An 18,328-nucleotide genomic window follows, 5' to 3' on the forward strand; every position below is an offset into this window, starting at 1 on the left:
ATACCTGGGGATACCAAAATTCCCCACTTAAAGCTCAGAATTTAAAGACTCTTCTTCTGTAGGAGATGGGACTAGGACAATCCCTGAGACATGAGCAAGGAAGTAGTCTATCCATCCTAGAAATCAGAACCCCAAATGAGCCCGGTGTTTGAAGTCTGAATCCACACTACCATTACTATCAGGAATCCTGATCCAAAAAAAGCAAGGTCTACAAAATGGTATAAAATTTATAGTTGGTGGGTAGCCCTCAGTATGTGGGATTCCTACAGAAAAAGTTACCAACAAAGATGAGCTCACCCTTAAATATAAAAAATTAAGACAGTGAGAAAATTCTGGGATGAAGATGAAGCAGCCTTCAGAGTGTTTATGGCAAAATATTTTGAAAATTAAAGTGATTTTAGGACTCAGATTAAAGGAGTACAGAGTCCCAACAAAGTCAGTAAAAACATTAAGTCTCCAAAACATCAAAGTGAAGTAAGACAACAGACTACAGGGGAAAAAAACCTTTTAAAATTACTGGAGGAAAAAAAGAGATTGGCTATAAAATGAGACTGACATCAGTAGCAATACATGCCTTAGTGCAAAACATTAAATTTGATCATCTTACCACATAAATCACTGTTTAAGCATGAAAGCAAAATAAACCCAGGTTACAAAAACTGAGTTTACCACTGGTGGAGCCTCTCTAAAAGAGCTGTCAAAAGGAGTTATTTTGGTAAGAAACAAACCTGAAGACTGGGATAAAGCAACAAAGAGCGAAGCTGCCAGAAACATTGTGGTAAGTCTAAATATTTGACCTGTAAAAATTACATAATCTTATAACCAATTTGGAGGGTTAGCCATGGTAAAAACAAGGCAGGATGAAGAATACCAGCCAAAAGTTATATGGAAGATGAACACTGAAACAGGAATGTAATAATTCCAAAATAGGCATAAAAATCCAGGAGAGAGAGAGAACCTGGTTATCCTTTCAAGATTAAGCCTACTGCTTTCAGCTCAGGTCATGATCCCAGAATCCCAGGATCAAGTCCCGCTTCGCACTGGGCTCCCAGCTCCACAGGGAGTCTACTTCTCCTTCAATTGATCCTAAAGCCCCAATTAACCTTTTCTGCCTTTTAACTTAATGGTGAACCTTATGTTTCTTTATAGAGATCTCTGAATGGGACAGAAACAGCTTTCTCTCTGGACGACTTATCTCAGATGCTTTTGTCACAGTCTGAAAATTCACTGGAGGTAATTAGTACCTTGGCTCTCATTCTTGTAGGAAATCACTGATCCATGAATGTTTAACCTCTTTAAATGGGATGACATAGTTTATATACTATAACAGTACTGCATTATGTAAGTCCACAGACTGAGGATTACTTTTTACAGAACTACTTTAATTTTAGAGAATTAACCAAGTATGTATACTGTTCCTCCTCCTAAATGATCACAAGGATATAATAAAATTTAGGATTCACTGAATCAAAAACAGTAAGTACTTGACAAACTAAGGCAAGATTATTTTTCTGGTAGCATTTATGTCATACTCGACTATGCTGCTCTGATTTACTTTAAAAAACAGACTACTTCAATGTGGATTTATTGCCAACAGCCAGGTTGATTCATACTAATTTCCAGGATGTACCAAAAAAAAAAAAAAAAACCTTTCCCTACATATAGCATCATTCAGATTTGGGTTCACACTGCATACTGTATTTGCCTAGATTTTATAAACTGAGGAAAGAAGAGTGCTGTTATTAGTTACTGTACTGCTGATGAAATAAGATTGTTTAAAGTGCTTTTTTTCCCTTCTCAGGGCATCTCACTTGGAGATATTTTTCCAGGTAGTATCAATGATGGCATGAATTCCTCAACACATAACATAAACTTTAGTCAAGCTATAAGTCACGATGTGAATCTCCATGATGCCATGTTGCTGTATCCTGACAATACATTTAGAAGAGAACCAACAGCAAGGACTTCACAACCAGAAGAACCATTTCTGCAGTCAAATTCTCATACTACCAATCCTGAACAGACCCTTCCTGGAACTAATCTGACAGGATTTCTTCCCCTTGTTGGCAATCAGATGAGGAATCTAAGTCAAGACCTCCTACATGACCTCGATATAAGCATATTTGATGAGACAAATTTAATGTCCTTGGCCACAGAAGCAGGTTTTGATTCACTGGAAGTGTCTCAGCTTTTTGAAGAACTGGATTCCGATTCTGGGCTTTCCTTAAATTCAAGCAACAACAGTACCTCTGTCACCAAGTATAATTCCTCTTGCTCAGTGTGTGAAGGCGGCGCTACAGGTTATAGTGACCTGGAAGGAGCTGTAGGAGGCTACTACCCAGATCCCAGTAAGCTTTGTCACATGGGTCAGAGGAATGACTCTGGCTTTCATGGGGACCCTGCCTTTCAACACATACATCATAACCACACTTACCACGTAGAGCCAGGTGCTCTAGATTCCACCCCTAGATCTTTTTCACAGCATGGGAAGTCACAGAAAGCAAGCAAGCACCTCAGTGACACAGACAGAAACTTAAGTCGCGATGAGCGACGTGCTAAGGCTCTCCATATCCCTTTTTCTGTAGATGAAATTGTCCGTATGCCTGTTGAATCTTTCAACAACATGCTAAGCAGGCACTACTTGACAGATTTACAAGTGTCACTCATGCGTGGTATTAGAAGAAGAGGGAAAAATAAAGTTGCTGCTCAGAACTGTCGTAAACGCAAACTGGATATAATTCTGAATCTCGAAGATGATTTATGTAACTTGCAAGCCAAGAAGGAAATCCTTAAGAGAGAACGAGCCCAGTATAACAAAGCTATTACCACAATGAAACAAAAACTGCATCACCTTTATCACAGTATTTTTAGTAGGTTAAGAGATGACGACGGTAGGCCTGTCAATCCAAATCACTATGTTCTTGAGTGCAGCCAAGATGGAAGTGTTTTGATTGTACCTAAGGAACTGGTTACCTCAGGCCACAAAAAGGAAAACCGTAAGGGAAAAAGAAAGTGAAGAGAAGAAACTGAAGGTGGATTTCATTATGTGTAAGTTAAACTGATACATGGCCACAAACCACTGAAACTGCTTCAAAGTATTATCTTTTACTACTGCTACTTGAATCACTCAGGACTACATTTGAAACTCATTTAAGGATTAAGTTTGTGGGAAATTTTGGGGAAGCCACAACTTTTCATGAAGTCCAACTGTATTTATGCAGAACTCAAATATCTATGTACAAAGAACAGGGTGACATGAGAAGCAGACAATCCAGTCATTTGGTTGCCTTTTTTTTTCAGTAACAGTCACTTAAAAGAGCAAACACTGGATGTAAATTATTTTTAAACATCTTGGTTTTTTGTGACTTGAAATGCAATGTAATTTAGCTTCAAATTTTAATTTTTTAGCATTGTAGTTACTTACCACTGAATATATGCAGCCTTAACAAAAGCTATTTTATCTTTCTATGAATACTTAAATTGCTTTCTGTGGAAATAAATTTGAATTTATAAAAATTTCTTATATAGAAATTCTAACCATTATTTACCTTGGATATTCTCCATAAAACCCACATTCAGGAATACAGGTGAGTATATAGCCAATAAGGCAGCATAGCATGGGTTTGAGTATTTGCACAAAAATTGATCAGACTCAGGCCAAACTAAAGTCATCCCTTTGACTTGGGTGCCAAGAAAAAACTGGACTTCAAAATGAGAATGCATTCACAAAAAGTTTATACCTCTTCTTAGTAGACAAAACAGATCTACCCAGCAAGTTAAGCCAGCCTGTGGAAATTCCTACACATCTAGAACATGGACCTCTCCCCCAGAAGGCCTCACATAAGAATGTGAAAACATTACAAGCCACACAAGAACACAAGCCAACAGTAAGGGGAAGTCAGTAGAGCATGGACTTCACAACCAAAAATGTGAACATCTGGGTAAGAACAGGACAATAAATGAAATAATACTAGAAATGGCATTTGAAATGAAAGCTCAATGAGCTTACTGCAACAGCAAGATGATTATTTTCTGAAAATGTCCAAGGTTTGCCAATATTAACATGCATACTGCTAATGTTTAATTCCAGAGTTACAGTGTTGTCAGATGTTATTTCTGCCATAACAGTCTGCCAAAGAGTTATCACCAAAGTATCACCTTGGTTTAGAGAAATGCAGTGCTTTGTGTCTAGAACTGAGCCTAGGAAAGCATTTAAGTCTAGATTTTGCCTACAAGATGCTTCTAGGGTTGTTATAGTCAGTTTTGTACGGTAACAGTCTATTCAGATTGAACTCTTTAATTGCTAATTTCAGCTTCAAGGAGGGCACATTTCTACAGTAAGTCCTTCACATCTACAATTTAATCTTCCATGGTACAAACTTACCTATGAGTAGCCTTATCTACCCAACTGTTTTAACACTTGTAAGACTGGGCATTATCTTCAAATCCCTGAAAATACCAAGCACCACAATGAACTATACACCAAAGGTTCAAATATGGAAAATACACACATAAGAACAGGGACTTAGAAACTGAAACTCAAAACAATGGTTTGAAATCTGGAAAGTGTATGGTGCATTGTGACCAAACGTAAATGCACCAAACTTCCGAAGAAAAATCTGGCTTCAAAGGATGTAATTAGAGCTGCTTATTCGACTCTCATGATACATGTTTCAGCAGTGGAAATCCCAGGCCAAGATTTTAGTCTAAATTCCCTTGCAGAAGAAATAGGATACCTGAAGGACTAAAATATTCCAGCTAGTGTTCTTAAAGTGTAGATTATCCTGGAGCACAGGAAGATAGGTGAATGGTTGAAAAGGAGAAATCTATTTGGCTTCTGACCATGTTCAAATCTCAAAAAGTTCTCACTGAAGCTATATGCACTTTACCTGGCAGAATCTGAACCAAGCTGCTCCCTTAGCTGCCACTCCTTAAATTGCTATATCCCTCCAGTTAACTCTAAGACATGACTAACACAGTCAAGACTGTTATTTTATCAGAATAAGGTTCTGATGGTGGGAGAGGTAGGTGACCTCCTACCTCTAGTGTTTCAGGTATCTGGTATGGGGTTTACAAATGCAAATTTCAAGGGATCAGTAAGACAGCTGAGATCAGTAATGCTTACTACACTTAAGCAACTAGTTAATTAACCCTTAGCTTTTAAAGACCTTTTCTGGTGGGTACCCCTTCCCCTCCTGCATCTGCAGTGGATAGGCCCAAACTTACAACCCAGTTTGAGTTGGTCCCGAAGGGAAATTAGTCTTACCTTCTTTACCTATGGGAAACAATTGTTAATCCAGAAGTCACTCCTCCAATTATAAAGTTACAAGGGAAGAAATCTGAGCATCTCATTTGTCCTTTTCCAAATAAAGCCTTCATATTCCAAAAGTAGCCATCAACAGACATCCATGCTGAACCATCTTACAGGTGAAATTATTTTCAAGTGTATATTAATTCCCATGCAACATGTACTAAAGAATGTCTGGTTAATTTGGATTCCTCTCAAGGCTGGCCTCAGTTCAACCAGGACCTTAAGAACATTCAGAAAATCCAATCTGCACACATTCAAGCCCCAGAACAAAACTCAAGACTACACTGTGCACATATTAAGACTTACACGCTTTTTATGTCTAATTCTTAACCTTCCCCTTCTTGGGTGAGTGGGTAGTCTACTCACTTCACTAGTTAGATGCATCACCCAAAGATCTGTTACATCTAAATGATCGGCGCAGTACTAAACAGTGTCATTAAAACTGAAAGGGGTGTATCAACCAGCTAGAGGCAGTCATTCCAAAGCTCAGAGATGAAATTTACATCAAATGTTGCCAAGAATGTGTATGTTTTTAGTATATTGTTAGTGTTGTCTACCTTTTTGGAAAGGAACCCATACTTGTGAACTGGTAATTGTCATTACTAAGGAACAGAAACAGGATTCTTTTCAAGTTTCCTTAGTACTCTGAACTCTTAGTGCAAATAGTTATAATCCCTTTTAGACCATCTTGGCTTGTATCATACACCAGTTATTGAAAACCTTACATGCAAGAGAAAGAGTAAGTTTCAAAAACTCCCAGTAAAGATTAACACTCCTAATGTGGAAGCCAGCCCTCAATATGGCTCCCAATGATGCTAGTTTCCCAGTAGTCCAAGGAGTAAATGCCTTCCATTCACATGATGTGACCATTAAGATACAAGGTACTGCCAAACATTGATTCTGTTGAGGGTTTTTTTGACTGCTCCAATAGCTAAGTATAGGGAAAGGAAATAGCCAGCCCCTACTTGCCAGCCCTGTCAGTATGCCCTAGTGAAGCTTTTCCTAAAGGCAACCTTGAACTTCAGCAAAATTCACACAGCTAAGTAGTTTGTTTTCAAGTTGTTGACCTACAAAATACTGTGGAAAGTAACAAATTCAGTGTTGCTCCAAACTGCCTAATACTGAACTTAAGGATTAAGCCTTATATAGAAATGTAATACAGCAACATATGCAAAAAATGTTCTCGTGTGGAAAACTTATCAACTACCTTAAATCCAAGTTCTAACAGAAATTAGCAGCCCAATATACTTACACAAGGGAATGACCATGTGGATTATTCAACATTACCTGCTTAACTGCAATAAGTCATTTCTTTTCAGCCTATTGTGTGCTATATTTTTAGAAAGGTTTGTCCTGATTAAGGGTCCAGTACTTCAGGTTGTGCTGTTATACCAACTTGATTTACCTCCTTCAAAACCTTCAAATTATGTACCTGATTTTCAAGCACTCTAAAGTTTAGTTGATGGACGCATCTACTGTATTTTAAACAAGTAACAATGTAGCTTATCTTCTGTTAATCATCAGTCTGACTTACCTGTGAGATACACCTCATCAAAACAAAAAAAAAAGCTTTTATCAACCTTACTATGTATCTTTCCTGTTATCTTTCATTGTTTCAGGCAAATATATACAAGAAAGCTACTGCTTGTTAAAATTCTGTACACCATATTTAACCTTTAAAAAGACAACCACTGAAACTCAGTTAAAATGCATATAAAAGTCATCAACATTTGAGTAGCTACTATGACAGACTGTCTCAGTGCTTTGCAGTCACTTAACTGGGACCACTCTAGCAGTTTAAAAATATTTTTAACAACGCCACCAGCAATGTTAAACATACAAGGTAAAGCCAGAAAACTAGAGCAGTATTCAAACGCTGAATGTACAGTATATAAAGAATGGCATTTTATTAGGGACAGCCAATAATGTCCACAAATCCTTTTCTTATTGGGCTATCAATACTGAAAGAAAAATGGCAATATGCATAGTTTTTTCAAACTGCTTTGAAAAATCTAGGGGATGGCAATCTTTTAGACAACTGAATGTTTATATAACAAGATTCACACATTTTATGTGTAAACATTACACCAAGTATTTTAATACAAAAGTGTTTATTTTATAAACTTTATATTTAAAATAGAATTTTTATCTGTCTACTCACAAAACCTAGTTTAAAACATACATTTCTCTCTCTAGTTTATCTGATGTTACTCTTACAAACAACACTCATTTTGTAATTGTTTTATATTAAGAACCTGTACTAAATGAAGTTTGTATTTTATCAGAAAACATTTCCCTTTAAACTTAAAGTGCTTTTTTTTTTTAAATGAAGGCACCAACAAGAACTACTTTCAGATGGTACAGAATTTCTTATTTCTTGAAGACTCTGTGGTTGACCACTTCTTCATTAGTTACCTGCAGCAAGACACCTTCCTGCCAAAGGAAAAAAAAAGTATCTGAAGAAGTTTATCATGTTTGTCCAAAAAACCTAAATAACTTCAGTGGTGGTCTTAGGATCAAAGAAGACTCACTGGTGCATACAGTAGAATATGCCCTGATTATCACATTCCTGAAAAGGCAATAAAGCCAGGCAAATCAAACTCTGATGACATTTAAGAATTTCAGCAGCCAACCTACATCTCTCCTATAAGGTACGGGGTTGGGAAAAAATTATCACATTTAAGCCCAAATATTTAGTACTGGATACATACAGCATTTATAACGTAGACACCTTATTTGTTAAGTATAAACTATCATCTGGAAATAGTTTCAACCATTTTACCCTACCTTCTCCTGAACCTGATCCTGATAAGCATGTAAAACTAGAACAACCATATAACAGAAGAACAAAATGTCTTTATTTTTAATAAAAACCACTAGAGTTCACTCAAAATGCTTGATCCAAGAAATGTGAATACACAAGGGTGTAATGATGGGTAATTTCATGATTTATTGAACTTGCAGCCTAACTTTTACCTACCATTTTACTACCAACACCACTGAAGGAACCAAGAAAAGCTTTATTAATGATCACTTGGCTTGCGCCTCAGCTGTTGAAATGAAGCACTTTACAGTCTTTGTGGCAGCAGAATATACTTGTCCATGGTTCATATCAATGCTAAAATTCCAGCAGGGAAAAAAATGATATGTTAAGCACCTGAATCTTCATGGAGAGGGAGGGGGTGGGAAAGAAGGAAAAAAAGGGGGGGAAAAACAACCAAAATAATTTAAGTAAATAACAGATTGGAAAACAGGGTTTATAAGATTATTCTCTTGAGTTTATAAATTGTTAAACTCAAATTTATAGCTATGTTAAACTACTAAGAACCACTATACTGAAAGACCATTGAAGAGTAGTATTAGTTTATCTTTTGGGGAGGAAAATTAAGAAAGGAAAAGTAAATTAAGATCTTACCTAAAGAAGTTTAACTGAAGCTTAGAACTATTTTGCTCTACACCCTCAGCTTTCGTTGTCATCCTTATAAACTACTGTAGTTTAAAGCTTTGCAGAAACAGCACAGTTTTTTAAGACTGGCTGAACTTAGTAGCCGTCAAGAGTTCTCTTGTACTAGACCTGTATCCCTGAAGAGTACCTCGCTGGGGTTATTTCCTTTCCTTGCATTGAAGAAGCAGCATCTAAAAGATCTAAAAAGGTGTTTCTCTTTGCAGAGATATCCCTTAAGTTATCTAGATAATTTAATCCTGATGAATTGCAGACAACACACTTATATCTGACCAGCATTTATCTTACACAAATATAACAACAGCTTTGCAATGGACCTTAATTATACTACCCACTCCTTAACTTATTTAAAATAAAAAGTCTATAATTACACAATTTCCTTTAGAATTATTTTATTAAATCATAAATGTACAACAGCTTCTTAACTCTACACACGCACTTAAATTTTTTTAAAGGAAAAACGTTATGTCTTATTACACCATGATCCTGGCTAATAGCTTTTCAAAACTTTGAGAAAAATCTTAAAAAAGGTTTCACATGTCACCTGAAACTTACAAATTTAACATTATCAAAGAAGGAATGCTTCTACACTCTTACAAAGACCACTAGAAAGAAACAACAATTAAAAAGCTAAGAAACTGTCTCAAAGGCATTTTTTTTTTTTTTTTACAATCCTTCCTCCACAGTAAGGTAATGTTATTAAATAATCCAATCCATTCACAAAATGGCTCTCTGCATCTGCTCTGGTGTCTTCTGCCATATCACTGCATATTTATGCATGACTGAGATAAGAGTTTCCTTAACATTGTTATTTCGATAACCTGAAGCTGTTCTGTTACCTCTGGGCTCTCATCCTCTCCTATTTATACAGTGAAGCCTGTTTCAACAGAAGTAAAGAGTAAAAAAAAAATAGGTTATGAAATTATCCATCTAACCAGATTTTAAGGAAAGATAACATGATCCTAAAAAGCTTTTACTCCTGGCAGCTAGATCTCCCAAGACAATAATAATGTAAAACTCAAAAGCTACTTACCCATGGCAAATAGGAAGAAGCTCAGTATCGGCTTCTCCCTCCATAACCCCCACTTCCTCCACTGCCTCCAGGACCATAGTTTCCTAGAATTATTGAAACAACAAGAAAAAGCAGACTTATTTCCAATTTCCATAATAAGCCCGATACTATCTATAGCTATTTCTATTTTATAGACATACCCTCCTTGAAAAACAACTTATAACCTATTATTTGCTCATGGTTAACCTACAACCTGGGAGATGAATTACCCCAGACTCACGAAGTTTAATTTTGCCCTTTACACTTGAAAACATCACTGCTGCTATTCCTTTATAGAGTTGTCCGTATAGGGTTAAAAAAAGGTATTCCAAACATAAGAGGCATAAAAACATTGGTTTAGTACTACAACTGTCTCCAAACCTTAAATAATACTTTTAGTAAGTAATGCCAAATTTTTATTCCATTGATTTTCAAGGAGAGAATTCCTAGAACTTTATACAACTTGTAATGTGCTCAATCTTCTTTGGCTTTTTCGTAGGAAATAATTAGCCAAAAAAGAAGATCCCCACCTGAAATGCCCAACCCACTTTCCCAAGTTCAAAATATTTATACCACTGAATATCCCACCATTTAATACTGAATTACAATGTAAATATCACTCAAACTAACAATCAGATGTCTTCATTCTTAAAGTCATGAAAGTATCCTTTAATCATAGAATGCAAACAATCTAATAAATTACCTCCACCATATGGTCCCCCCATGTTCCTGCTACCCCCAAAGTTTCCACTCTTCATTGGACCATAGTTAGAGGGTTGTTGGTTATAATTTCCAAAATCATTGTAATTTCCACTTCCGTAATTTCCTGTGAAAAAATTTGAATAGGTTTTGCACAATGACCTTTGAAATAACATTCAAGCATTAAACCAGTGAAACATGGTTAGCGTATTAAGAACAAATCTCCCAGAAAAACAATCAGAATAAATGCAAGACCCCTATCTACAACTCTACAGTTTTTTAAGACAACTACTAACAACATTGTAATGCAAAATCTCATGTGTTAAGTCATTAATTCCAATCCAAATTCCCACATAAAGGTTGCAGGTGAATTTATTACCTCCTCCATAGTTGTCATAACCACCTCCGTAGCCCCCACCCTGGTTGCCATATCCAGGTCCTCCACCACCATATCCTCCTCTTCCTCCTCCATAACCAGGGCTACCTCCAAAATTGCCACCTATTATAAAATAAGCCTTTAAGTAATTACTTAATATTTTCAATGGCATTTGAACTGTCTTATCACACCCATTTCCAGCTTTCCAAAACACATTCTTACAAACAAAGTACTTATTTTATGAAATCTCTTCCTTAACAGCCTCAAGGGCAGAACAGAGTACCTATCCTTGGTAAACATTTAGGGGCAGGGAGCACTTATTCACAAACTGGATTAAAAACCTTTACAGAGACAAATACTTGCAATGCCACAGCTCTCCCCTGACAGCAAAATCTTCAAGATTCTCTTGAAGATACCCTGAAACACTTGTATTTTGCCTAAGGACTGTGGGAGCAGATAAGAGGCACAGGGTAGCAGGACCAAAAAAAAGCCACATACCCCTACTGGTCCAAAAGATTAAGTTCCAAGAAGTTGTTTCCCCATAAATTCCCATGTCTCTTAAATAATATGCCCACTACACCTGTTTTCTGAGTAGAAATGGGGGGAGGACCAGAAATTAGCAAACTTGCATGTAATTCAGAAACCTAAAATGGCAGTCTCCAATTACTGAAATACAAGAACTCATCTTTCTCATAATACCAAATTAGTATTTGGATTTCAAAGCAAAACTGATGTGGTTAGGATATAGGATTAACTTAACCGTACTCAAGGAGTGGCAAAACCAGCAATCAGGTCTATTACTAGGCTCACCATTTTTAATATCCCATTCTTAATAGGACATTTATCAGTAAGCATGTAAACTTTTCTATACTCCAACAGAACATATATCTAATACATCACTTGTTATGGAACAGTGGCTCACAACTTGAGCTGGTCCCAAGAACACAACTGTACAATTGTGTATTTTAGGAAGTTCTTTCAGTTACTTTTTAAAATAAATTACCGTGGGGGATTTATCCTGGTAAGGAACGAATTTTAAGATAAACAACTGATCTTACATACCCCTCCCCTTACATGCTGACCACGATTATTACATCCAGTGGTCTGTTTTTCAGGAAAACAGCATAAAGAATACATCTAAATCTGATTCTTTGCTTTAAAAACAATGGGATAGCATGACAGCAGAATCGTAAAGCTATTAAAATCCTCCTAAATGATTTTGCAATTGGTATTTAACACATATAAGCAAATAATACTTTCCATAAGATATACAACTAAAATACAAATTATAAAGGAAGAGCCAAATAACTGAACCACTACCACCTAAGCCCTTTACAAAGGATAAAATGCAGAACATTAAAAATTAACGTATAACATGCAACTATACAAAGATATATTGCTTATATTTTTAAATCACAAACTAAAATGCAGCAGAAACTGACCTCCAGGTCCTCCTCCATACCCATTATAGCCATCCCCAAATCCACGACCACTTCCATATCCATCTGTTAGAGACAAAAAAAAAATTATACTGTTCACCCTGTTTTTAATTTCTTACCCTTTCCTCTGCATTATTAACACCTCTGAATGAAAATTATTAAGAACCACCCTGTCTGTGCTAGAAAGGTACTGTACAAAGGTGTGTAACAAACTAATCTCCTAAGGTAATTGTCTAATTTGTGGGCTTAGACTTGGCAAGACTTAATTTTAAGAGACTCCATTTATTTATGTGTAAGATCACTTCTTGGCCTTTTGACTAAGATCAAGTTATTTATGCGTAATGAGATTCTTGATTATTAGTAATTCAAATATATCTGAAGTCTAAAAGAAAAAAAAATATTAACTGATTAAGACCTTTTAAAGCCTATAGACAAACTCTCTACAGGTCTTCACTTCCCACTCAGAAGCACACCCATTTTTTAAAGCTAGTTTCAAATCACAAAAAAATTTTTTTTAAGTGTACTACCCTAAAAAGGATCTCTGCAATAGATTGTCTTGGATTACATTTTTAAGATTATGTTTTTAACTATAACCTCCTTTCTGGCAAATTTAGAATATCCCACCAGGATACAACCTACTTAAGTCTTAAAAAAAAAACTTTAAAAAGTTAGACTACATTTCCTCTAATTCAGACTGAATGAGTATTTAGTTTAGCATATATACCTTTGTAACATTTATAACTCAAACTTACCAGATCCTCCTCTAAAGTTACTTCCTGGTCCTGGTCCAAAATTTCCACCACCACCACGAGAATCTCCAAAACCAAAGTTACCTGTAGTAAGTGGCCAAGTTAGTAACAAGCATTTACTCAAGTAGGTTTAAAAAAAAAAAAAAAAAAAAAAGTTAAAAGTTACCTCCTCTTCCACTTCTAGAACTTTGGACTTCCTGCATTTCTTGTCTAGACAGAGCCTTTCTTACTTCTGCATTATGACCATTGATGGTATGATATTTCTGCACTGAAATGAAGAGTTCACACTCCATTATATAAAAATCCTTTTATCAGTACACAACCTGTACAATCTACCTTTTAATAAAATTAACAAACCCAAAACCTTGTATGTAAAGAGCAACACAACCTACTGCTTATAGACACTTACACACGATCTTATCCACAGGATCATGATCATCAAAAGTAACAAATCCAAAGCCTCTTTTCTTTCCAGACTGTCTATCAGTAATTATCTCAATGGTATCAATCTTTCCATATTCCTCAAAATAATCTCTAAGATGATGTTCCTCAGTATCTTCTTTAATCCCACCAACAAACAGCTTCTTCACAGTTACATGAGCCCCCGGTTTTCCAGATTCCTGAAATAATGGGAGAAAAAAATCTTAACAGAAGAAACCAAAACACGATTTAAAGCACACTATCCGGGAACCAAAGACAACCTTTATTCCACAATAATGCACCAGGTAAAGCAACATCTTACAACTAAGAACCCAGTTTTTTGGGGGGGGGGGGATGTAAATCTAAGAAAAGCAGAGTAGAAAACTGACAGAGCTTGTAAAGATACAAAACTTAATTCTTTCGTAAGTTAGTCTAATCTTCAGTGGAACAGAATATTCTTTATATTAACGGTATAGTTAAATTTTGCTCACCTCTCTTGCAACAGCACGTTTTGGCTCAACCACTCTCCCATCAATTGAATGAGGTCTTGCAGCCATGGCAGCATCAACCTCAGCCATGGATGAAAAAGTTACAAAGCCAAATCCTCTTGATCTTTTGCTTGCAGGATCCCTCATAACCTTAAAACCAAAGGGGAAACTTTAGCCCCTCATTTCATTACTTATGTTATGAACTAACATTTAAAAGACTAGTAGTTTTCACAATGAACAGACATCAAAATAATTTTGTCTGTATTTTACTCAACATCTTAAACACAGTAATCCAACGTAAAAACTAGTATCTGCAGGCGCTTTTCTATAACGTACCACACAGTCTGTAAGTTTCCCCCATTGCTCGTAGTAATTCCTCAAACTTTCTTCTGTGGTTTCAAAGCTCAAGCCACCAATAAAGAGTTTACGGAACTGTTCCTTTTCTCTCTGCAAAGGAGAACACCATTTCAATTTTTATTTACATTTCCTCTTTGTATGCAGGAAATTAAATTCTTAAATATGAGGTGACCTGCTGGCAGAGTACCTTTTTCCTCTCCAAAGGAACAGTTTCTAAAGTTTTCTGGGGGGGAAAAAAAAAACTTACATCAAATTTAAACCATATGTTAAACTGCATATTAGTTGTGTTACACCAAAAAAATTGCCCCAGCTGATCTACACAAGTCTCAAAATCATTATGCTTGATCTAAATTTACATGACATTAAATTATTTTGAATAAATTTAACATCCCTTTATCTTAAAACTTTCTGAAAAGAGGAATAAACCTATTCTCTGGTCATTGAAGGTTTAAAGGACTTTTACCAAAATCTGCATTCAATCCTATTGTCCAAAACAAAGAAACTGGCTTTTAAATATGCATTGTAAATATACCGCTTCTTAATACAAAAACTGTTTACTTATAACCCATAATTTACCATTTCAGGATTCAGTGTCTAAACAGTGACATTTCTTTTCTCGTTACTGCTCCCTCTGGTGGTGATTCTAATGCATCGCAATTAGGGGAAAAAAACCCCACCAAGAAAAATCTTTCCCCATATACCAACTCTCCATGAAGGACTGGGGAGGAATGGATGACAAAAAACTTCAAACATTCAATGTATGTACCAAAACATCCTTATAAAATCTGCCCCCCCCCTTTTGACCAAGGCACAAATAATTTATGACCAATGCTGGGTATTCAGAGCTTCAATAGTTTTTAACCTACCTGGGGTTTTTGTGGGCATACTTGTTATTTGGTATTGACAGGATACAGAACAATCTGAATTATTACTGAACCATTAGTGCAGTAAACTGTTTGCTGTAATCTAACCTTTCAAAAACCATAAAACTTTAAATGATCACTGTTAACTACTCAGTAGTTTTGTACTGCTACAATTTACACTTCAGGGAAGGGAGGGAACAAAACCAACCACCCACAAAAACTCAGGTGTACTGGCCTTACTGGCCATCTGGCAAAATACAGAACACAAATGTCTCTAATTTTACAAATGTGTTGTGGGTGGGGGGAGACAGGAGACAGGAGACATGGGTCAAAAAAATTCTAAGCCCTCTAAGCCACCAAGCAAATATGTTGCATTAACAGCCCTGTATTTTTGGCTGTCAGTTAAGAAGAAAAAAAAAAAGAAAAAAGTTAGACTGTGTTTTCAGAAAACTAGGTTAAAAAATTAAAATATTCAAAAACCAGAATAGGTCATAATGTCCAGGAACAACTATTATTAGTGTATAATACAAATCAAAGGTCAAATATAACTTCCCATATACCAGCTTATCATCAGCAAATATTACAGCTCTCTCAGTTCTATGGAGGTTTCTTCCTCCAAGCATGAATTTCCAAACAGCTCAAAAAACAGTGATAAGCATTAAAGAATTTTTTCCCTCCAGTTCTCAGAATTGTGAAAACATTTGAAAGGTGAAAAAAAACTATGAAGCTTCCAAAATACTCAAAAAACTCGTTAAGCGATTATCTGACATACTGGTATTTAAATTAAGCTGATTTATCTAATTAGCGTTAAGTCGGTCTTTTACAATCCACATTTACGCAGTTAAAAAAAATAAAGCATTTACAGTAATTCTTTTACGATAATTCTTACACATCACTAACAAAAGGCAAAAACTCATTACTTACCTCAATTTTTTCCAAACTTACCCGATGTCCACTATCGATTACAAACAAAGTTATTTTATAAGTGTGCTTAAGGTCAAAGAAAATACCCAATCAGGCCCCCTTCGCTTGAGACCTTATTCTTACAATGATCAACCATCATAGCAAACATAGATGAAAAAAGCAAACGACAAAGTTCAAATACATAATGGCCCAGCCGTTAACTCGTAACGAAGGATTGAACCACGTTTTAACCAAAGAACCAAAGATAAAAATTTTCACTTTCCTCTTAATTCCTACCGTATCTCAAGAACCTCTGGTATTACCCAATAAAGATTGTTTCCCAGAAAAAATATTAAAATACGAATAATCTACAGTTCAAAAGAAATCTTTCAGAAAAATAATTGTGAAACCGACACCCCCCCCACCACCTTCCCCACTGCCACCCAGTCGGTTTACTAACTTAATGGCTCCCAATTTTTATTTCTGAAGTTTTCTGCGATTCGACTAGCTTTTTAATTACGGCAAACCCAGATAATACCGTTACTCAAAAAAAAAAAAAGAAAAGAAAAAAGAAAAAAAAAAGAAAAACAGAAAGAAAGGAAAGAAAAAGGGGGGGGACCCCCCCACGACAATTGAAAAGCAAAATGTTCTTTGTAGTACGGCTCGACTTAAAACTGGGCCCAACACCCTGGGTGGTTGTTTTACCTCCTCCTCTTAAACCGTGTGAACCAGCCCCGGGGAACCGACTCCCCCACCCGCCCGCTGTTCGGTGTGGCTTCTGAACGCAATGGCGCCATTTCATCGAGGGGAAGGGAAAGAGACTCTAACGAGGTGCGCAGGACTTTTAAAGATCCAAGCTCACAAAACACTCGGAATCCACCTCAAAACGGCATGAAAACAGCCCGAAAAGAAAGAAAAATAGTTAACCACTTATGTGCTTCGTTAAAGGAGTCAAACTAGCAGGATCCAGAGATTGAAAAGAAAAACGCCGCGAGGAAGGAAAGGAATGAAAATGGCGGCCGCCAAATCCGGTTCCCGGGAGAGGGGAGGGGGAGGGGAAGCGCCGCAGCCTCGCTCAGGAGGATCCGAAGCCCGCCGAAAAGCTCAGATGCGGGGACGCCGGGCCCCCCAAATAAGCGTGCTTTGAAAAGGGAGTAAGAATTCCCGCCTCCGCGCCCCACTTTTCGCCGAAAGAGGGCTGCGTCCGCCATGTGGAAGTTCCCCATCCCCCACCCCCAGCAAAGGGAAATGGCGCCGGCAGGCTGAGGGTGGGGAAGGTACTGTTCAATCAGGCCTCCACTAAAGAACCCTCTTCAAAAATATCCCGAAGCCAACCGCTTTTGAAGCGGCTCTATTTCACCGCCGCTCTCAGACGGAGGCGGGTGGCCGACTTCTACCGAGGCGCCAACGGCCTCGCCATGCCCTTTTCAATAACTCATTGATTTCAAACCCGTTACCTCCATCGCGGACTCAGTCGCTTCAGCCCGATTTCCCGCAGCCGAGCGAGATGAGAGAGATCTCCGCGGACGAACACGAACCGGACTCGTCCTGGCGCTGTAGTGAGAACTGCCGCTGCTCGAGAAACAACACCGCTAAGAGCACCTCCACACGGGACCCGGCGCTGCTGCTACTGCCGCTAGAGCCGCTGCCGCCGCTTTTCTAGAACCTTCCCCCCGACTAACGCGTCTTCCCCTACGTCAGGCCGTTGCGTAAACGCCCTAACCGCCGCCAATGGCGGGAACTCTGTACGCCCTCCTTACGCCAGATACGTACTCCTCCCCCCCTTGCAGCCAGTAGTAGTGCTTGACGTCACTTGCGTAAATGGTCTCAGTGAATTGCGGAAGGCTCGAGTCCTGCGTATTTCTCTCTCAGGGAATTGGGTCCAGCCCCCGCCTTGGCGCAGGGCAGGTGAAAAACGGTCGCGCAGTTTGAAATTAACGCTGTCGGGAGGAGCTTAAAGCACAGTCCTAAAGTCCAGCCCCCTCAACCCGGGAGGTGGTCCCAGCCGCAAAGCCTCAGATAATCCGAGCCTCCCGCGCCCCGCCCCTGATCTCCCGCCAGAATAATCTTAGCAGCCTCCCCCCTGCGATTTCCCTCCCTTAACTCTCCCCCCGCGCTGAGGACTGACTCGGCCCCTTCCGGAAACACCCGAAGCGGCTCCTAGTCAACACGTTACACTTCCCGTTCCACCAACCTATTTCTGACCAGC

The 18,328-nt window shown here is 37.8% G+C and overlaps 2 protein-coding genes across 14 annotated transcripts in view; one reads left to right on the top strand and one right to left on the bottom strand.

The window, feature by feature from the left end:
• Nucleotides 1-4,084, top strand: part of NFE2L3 (NFE2 like bZIP transcription factor 3) — a 28,946-nt gene extending 24,862 nt beyond the window's left edge. For both annotated transcript variants that reach the window (XM_080818511.1, XM_080818512.1), the window contains 2 exons: nt 1,150-1,233; nt 1,802-4,084. In XM_080818511.1, coding sequence (XP_080674637.1) covers nt 1,150-1,233; nt 1,802-3,016 — 1,299 coding nt within the window. In that variant the 3' untranslated portion in view covers nt 3,017-4,084. The remainder of the gene's footprint in view (nt 1-1,149; nt 1,234-1,801) is intronic.
• A 3,110-nt stretch (nt 4,085-7,194) lies between these two features.
• Nucleotides 7,195-17,823, bottom strand: HNRNPA2B1 (heterogeneous nuclear ribonucleoprotein A2/B1). 12 transcript variants are annotated; one of them, XR_013967652.1, is made up of 13 exons: nt 17,577-17,813; nt 14,541-14,576; nt 14,333-14,443; nt 14,000-14,146; nt 13,498-13,708; nt 13,255-13,356; nt 13,092-13,172; nt 12,343-12,405; nt 10,904-11,023; nt 10,529-10,651; nt 9,808-9,890; nt 8,292-8,429; nt 7,195-7,744 (listed from the first exon to the last, which is right to left on the bottom strand). XR_013967652.1 is itself a non-coding variant. In XM_080818516.1 (12 exons), the coding sequence occupies exons 1-11, from the start codon at nt 17,580-17,582 to the stop codon at nt 9,829-9,831; spliced, it is 1,062 nt and encodes a 353-aa protein (XP_080674642.1). In that variant the 5' UTR covers nt 17,583-17,751; the 3' UTR covers nt 7,195-7,744; nt 9,808-9,828. The 12 variants fall into 12 exon arrangements, 8 of the variants coding, with proteins under 8 accessions (XP_080674642.1, XP_080674644.1, XP_080674646.1 ...); XR_013967653.1 differs by lacking the exon at nt 14,541-14,576 and having other exon boundaries at nt 17,577-17,798; XR_013967655.1 differs by lacking the exon at nt 10,904-11,023 and having other exon boundaries at nt 17,577-17,751.
• Between the last annotated feature and the right edge of the window lie 505 nt (nt 17,824-18,328).

Source organism: Martes martes (assembly GCF_963455335.1).
Source record: "Martes martes genome assembly, chromosome: 11".
Lineage (NCBI taxonomy): Eukaryota > Metazoa > Chordata > Mammalia > Carnivora > Mustelidae > Martes > Martes martes.

Coding starts and splice junctions, on each gene's coding strand:
- HNRNPA2B1 (XM_080818516.1), bottom strand. Junction 14,444..14,540: donor TTCCTTTGGAGAGGAAAAAG/GTACTCTGCCAG, acceptor TCTCCTTTGCAG/AGAGAAAAGGAACAGTTCCG. Junction 14,147..14,332: donor GGAAACTTACAGACTGTGTG/GTACGTTATAGA, acceptor TTTGGTTTTAAG/GTTATGAGGGATCCTGCAAG.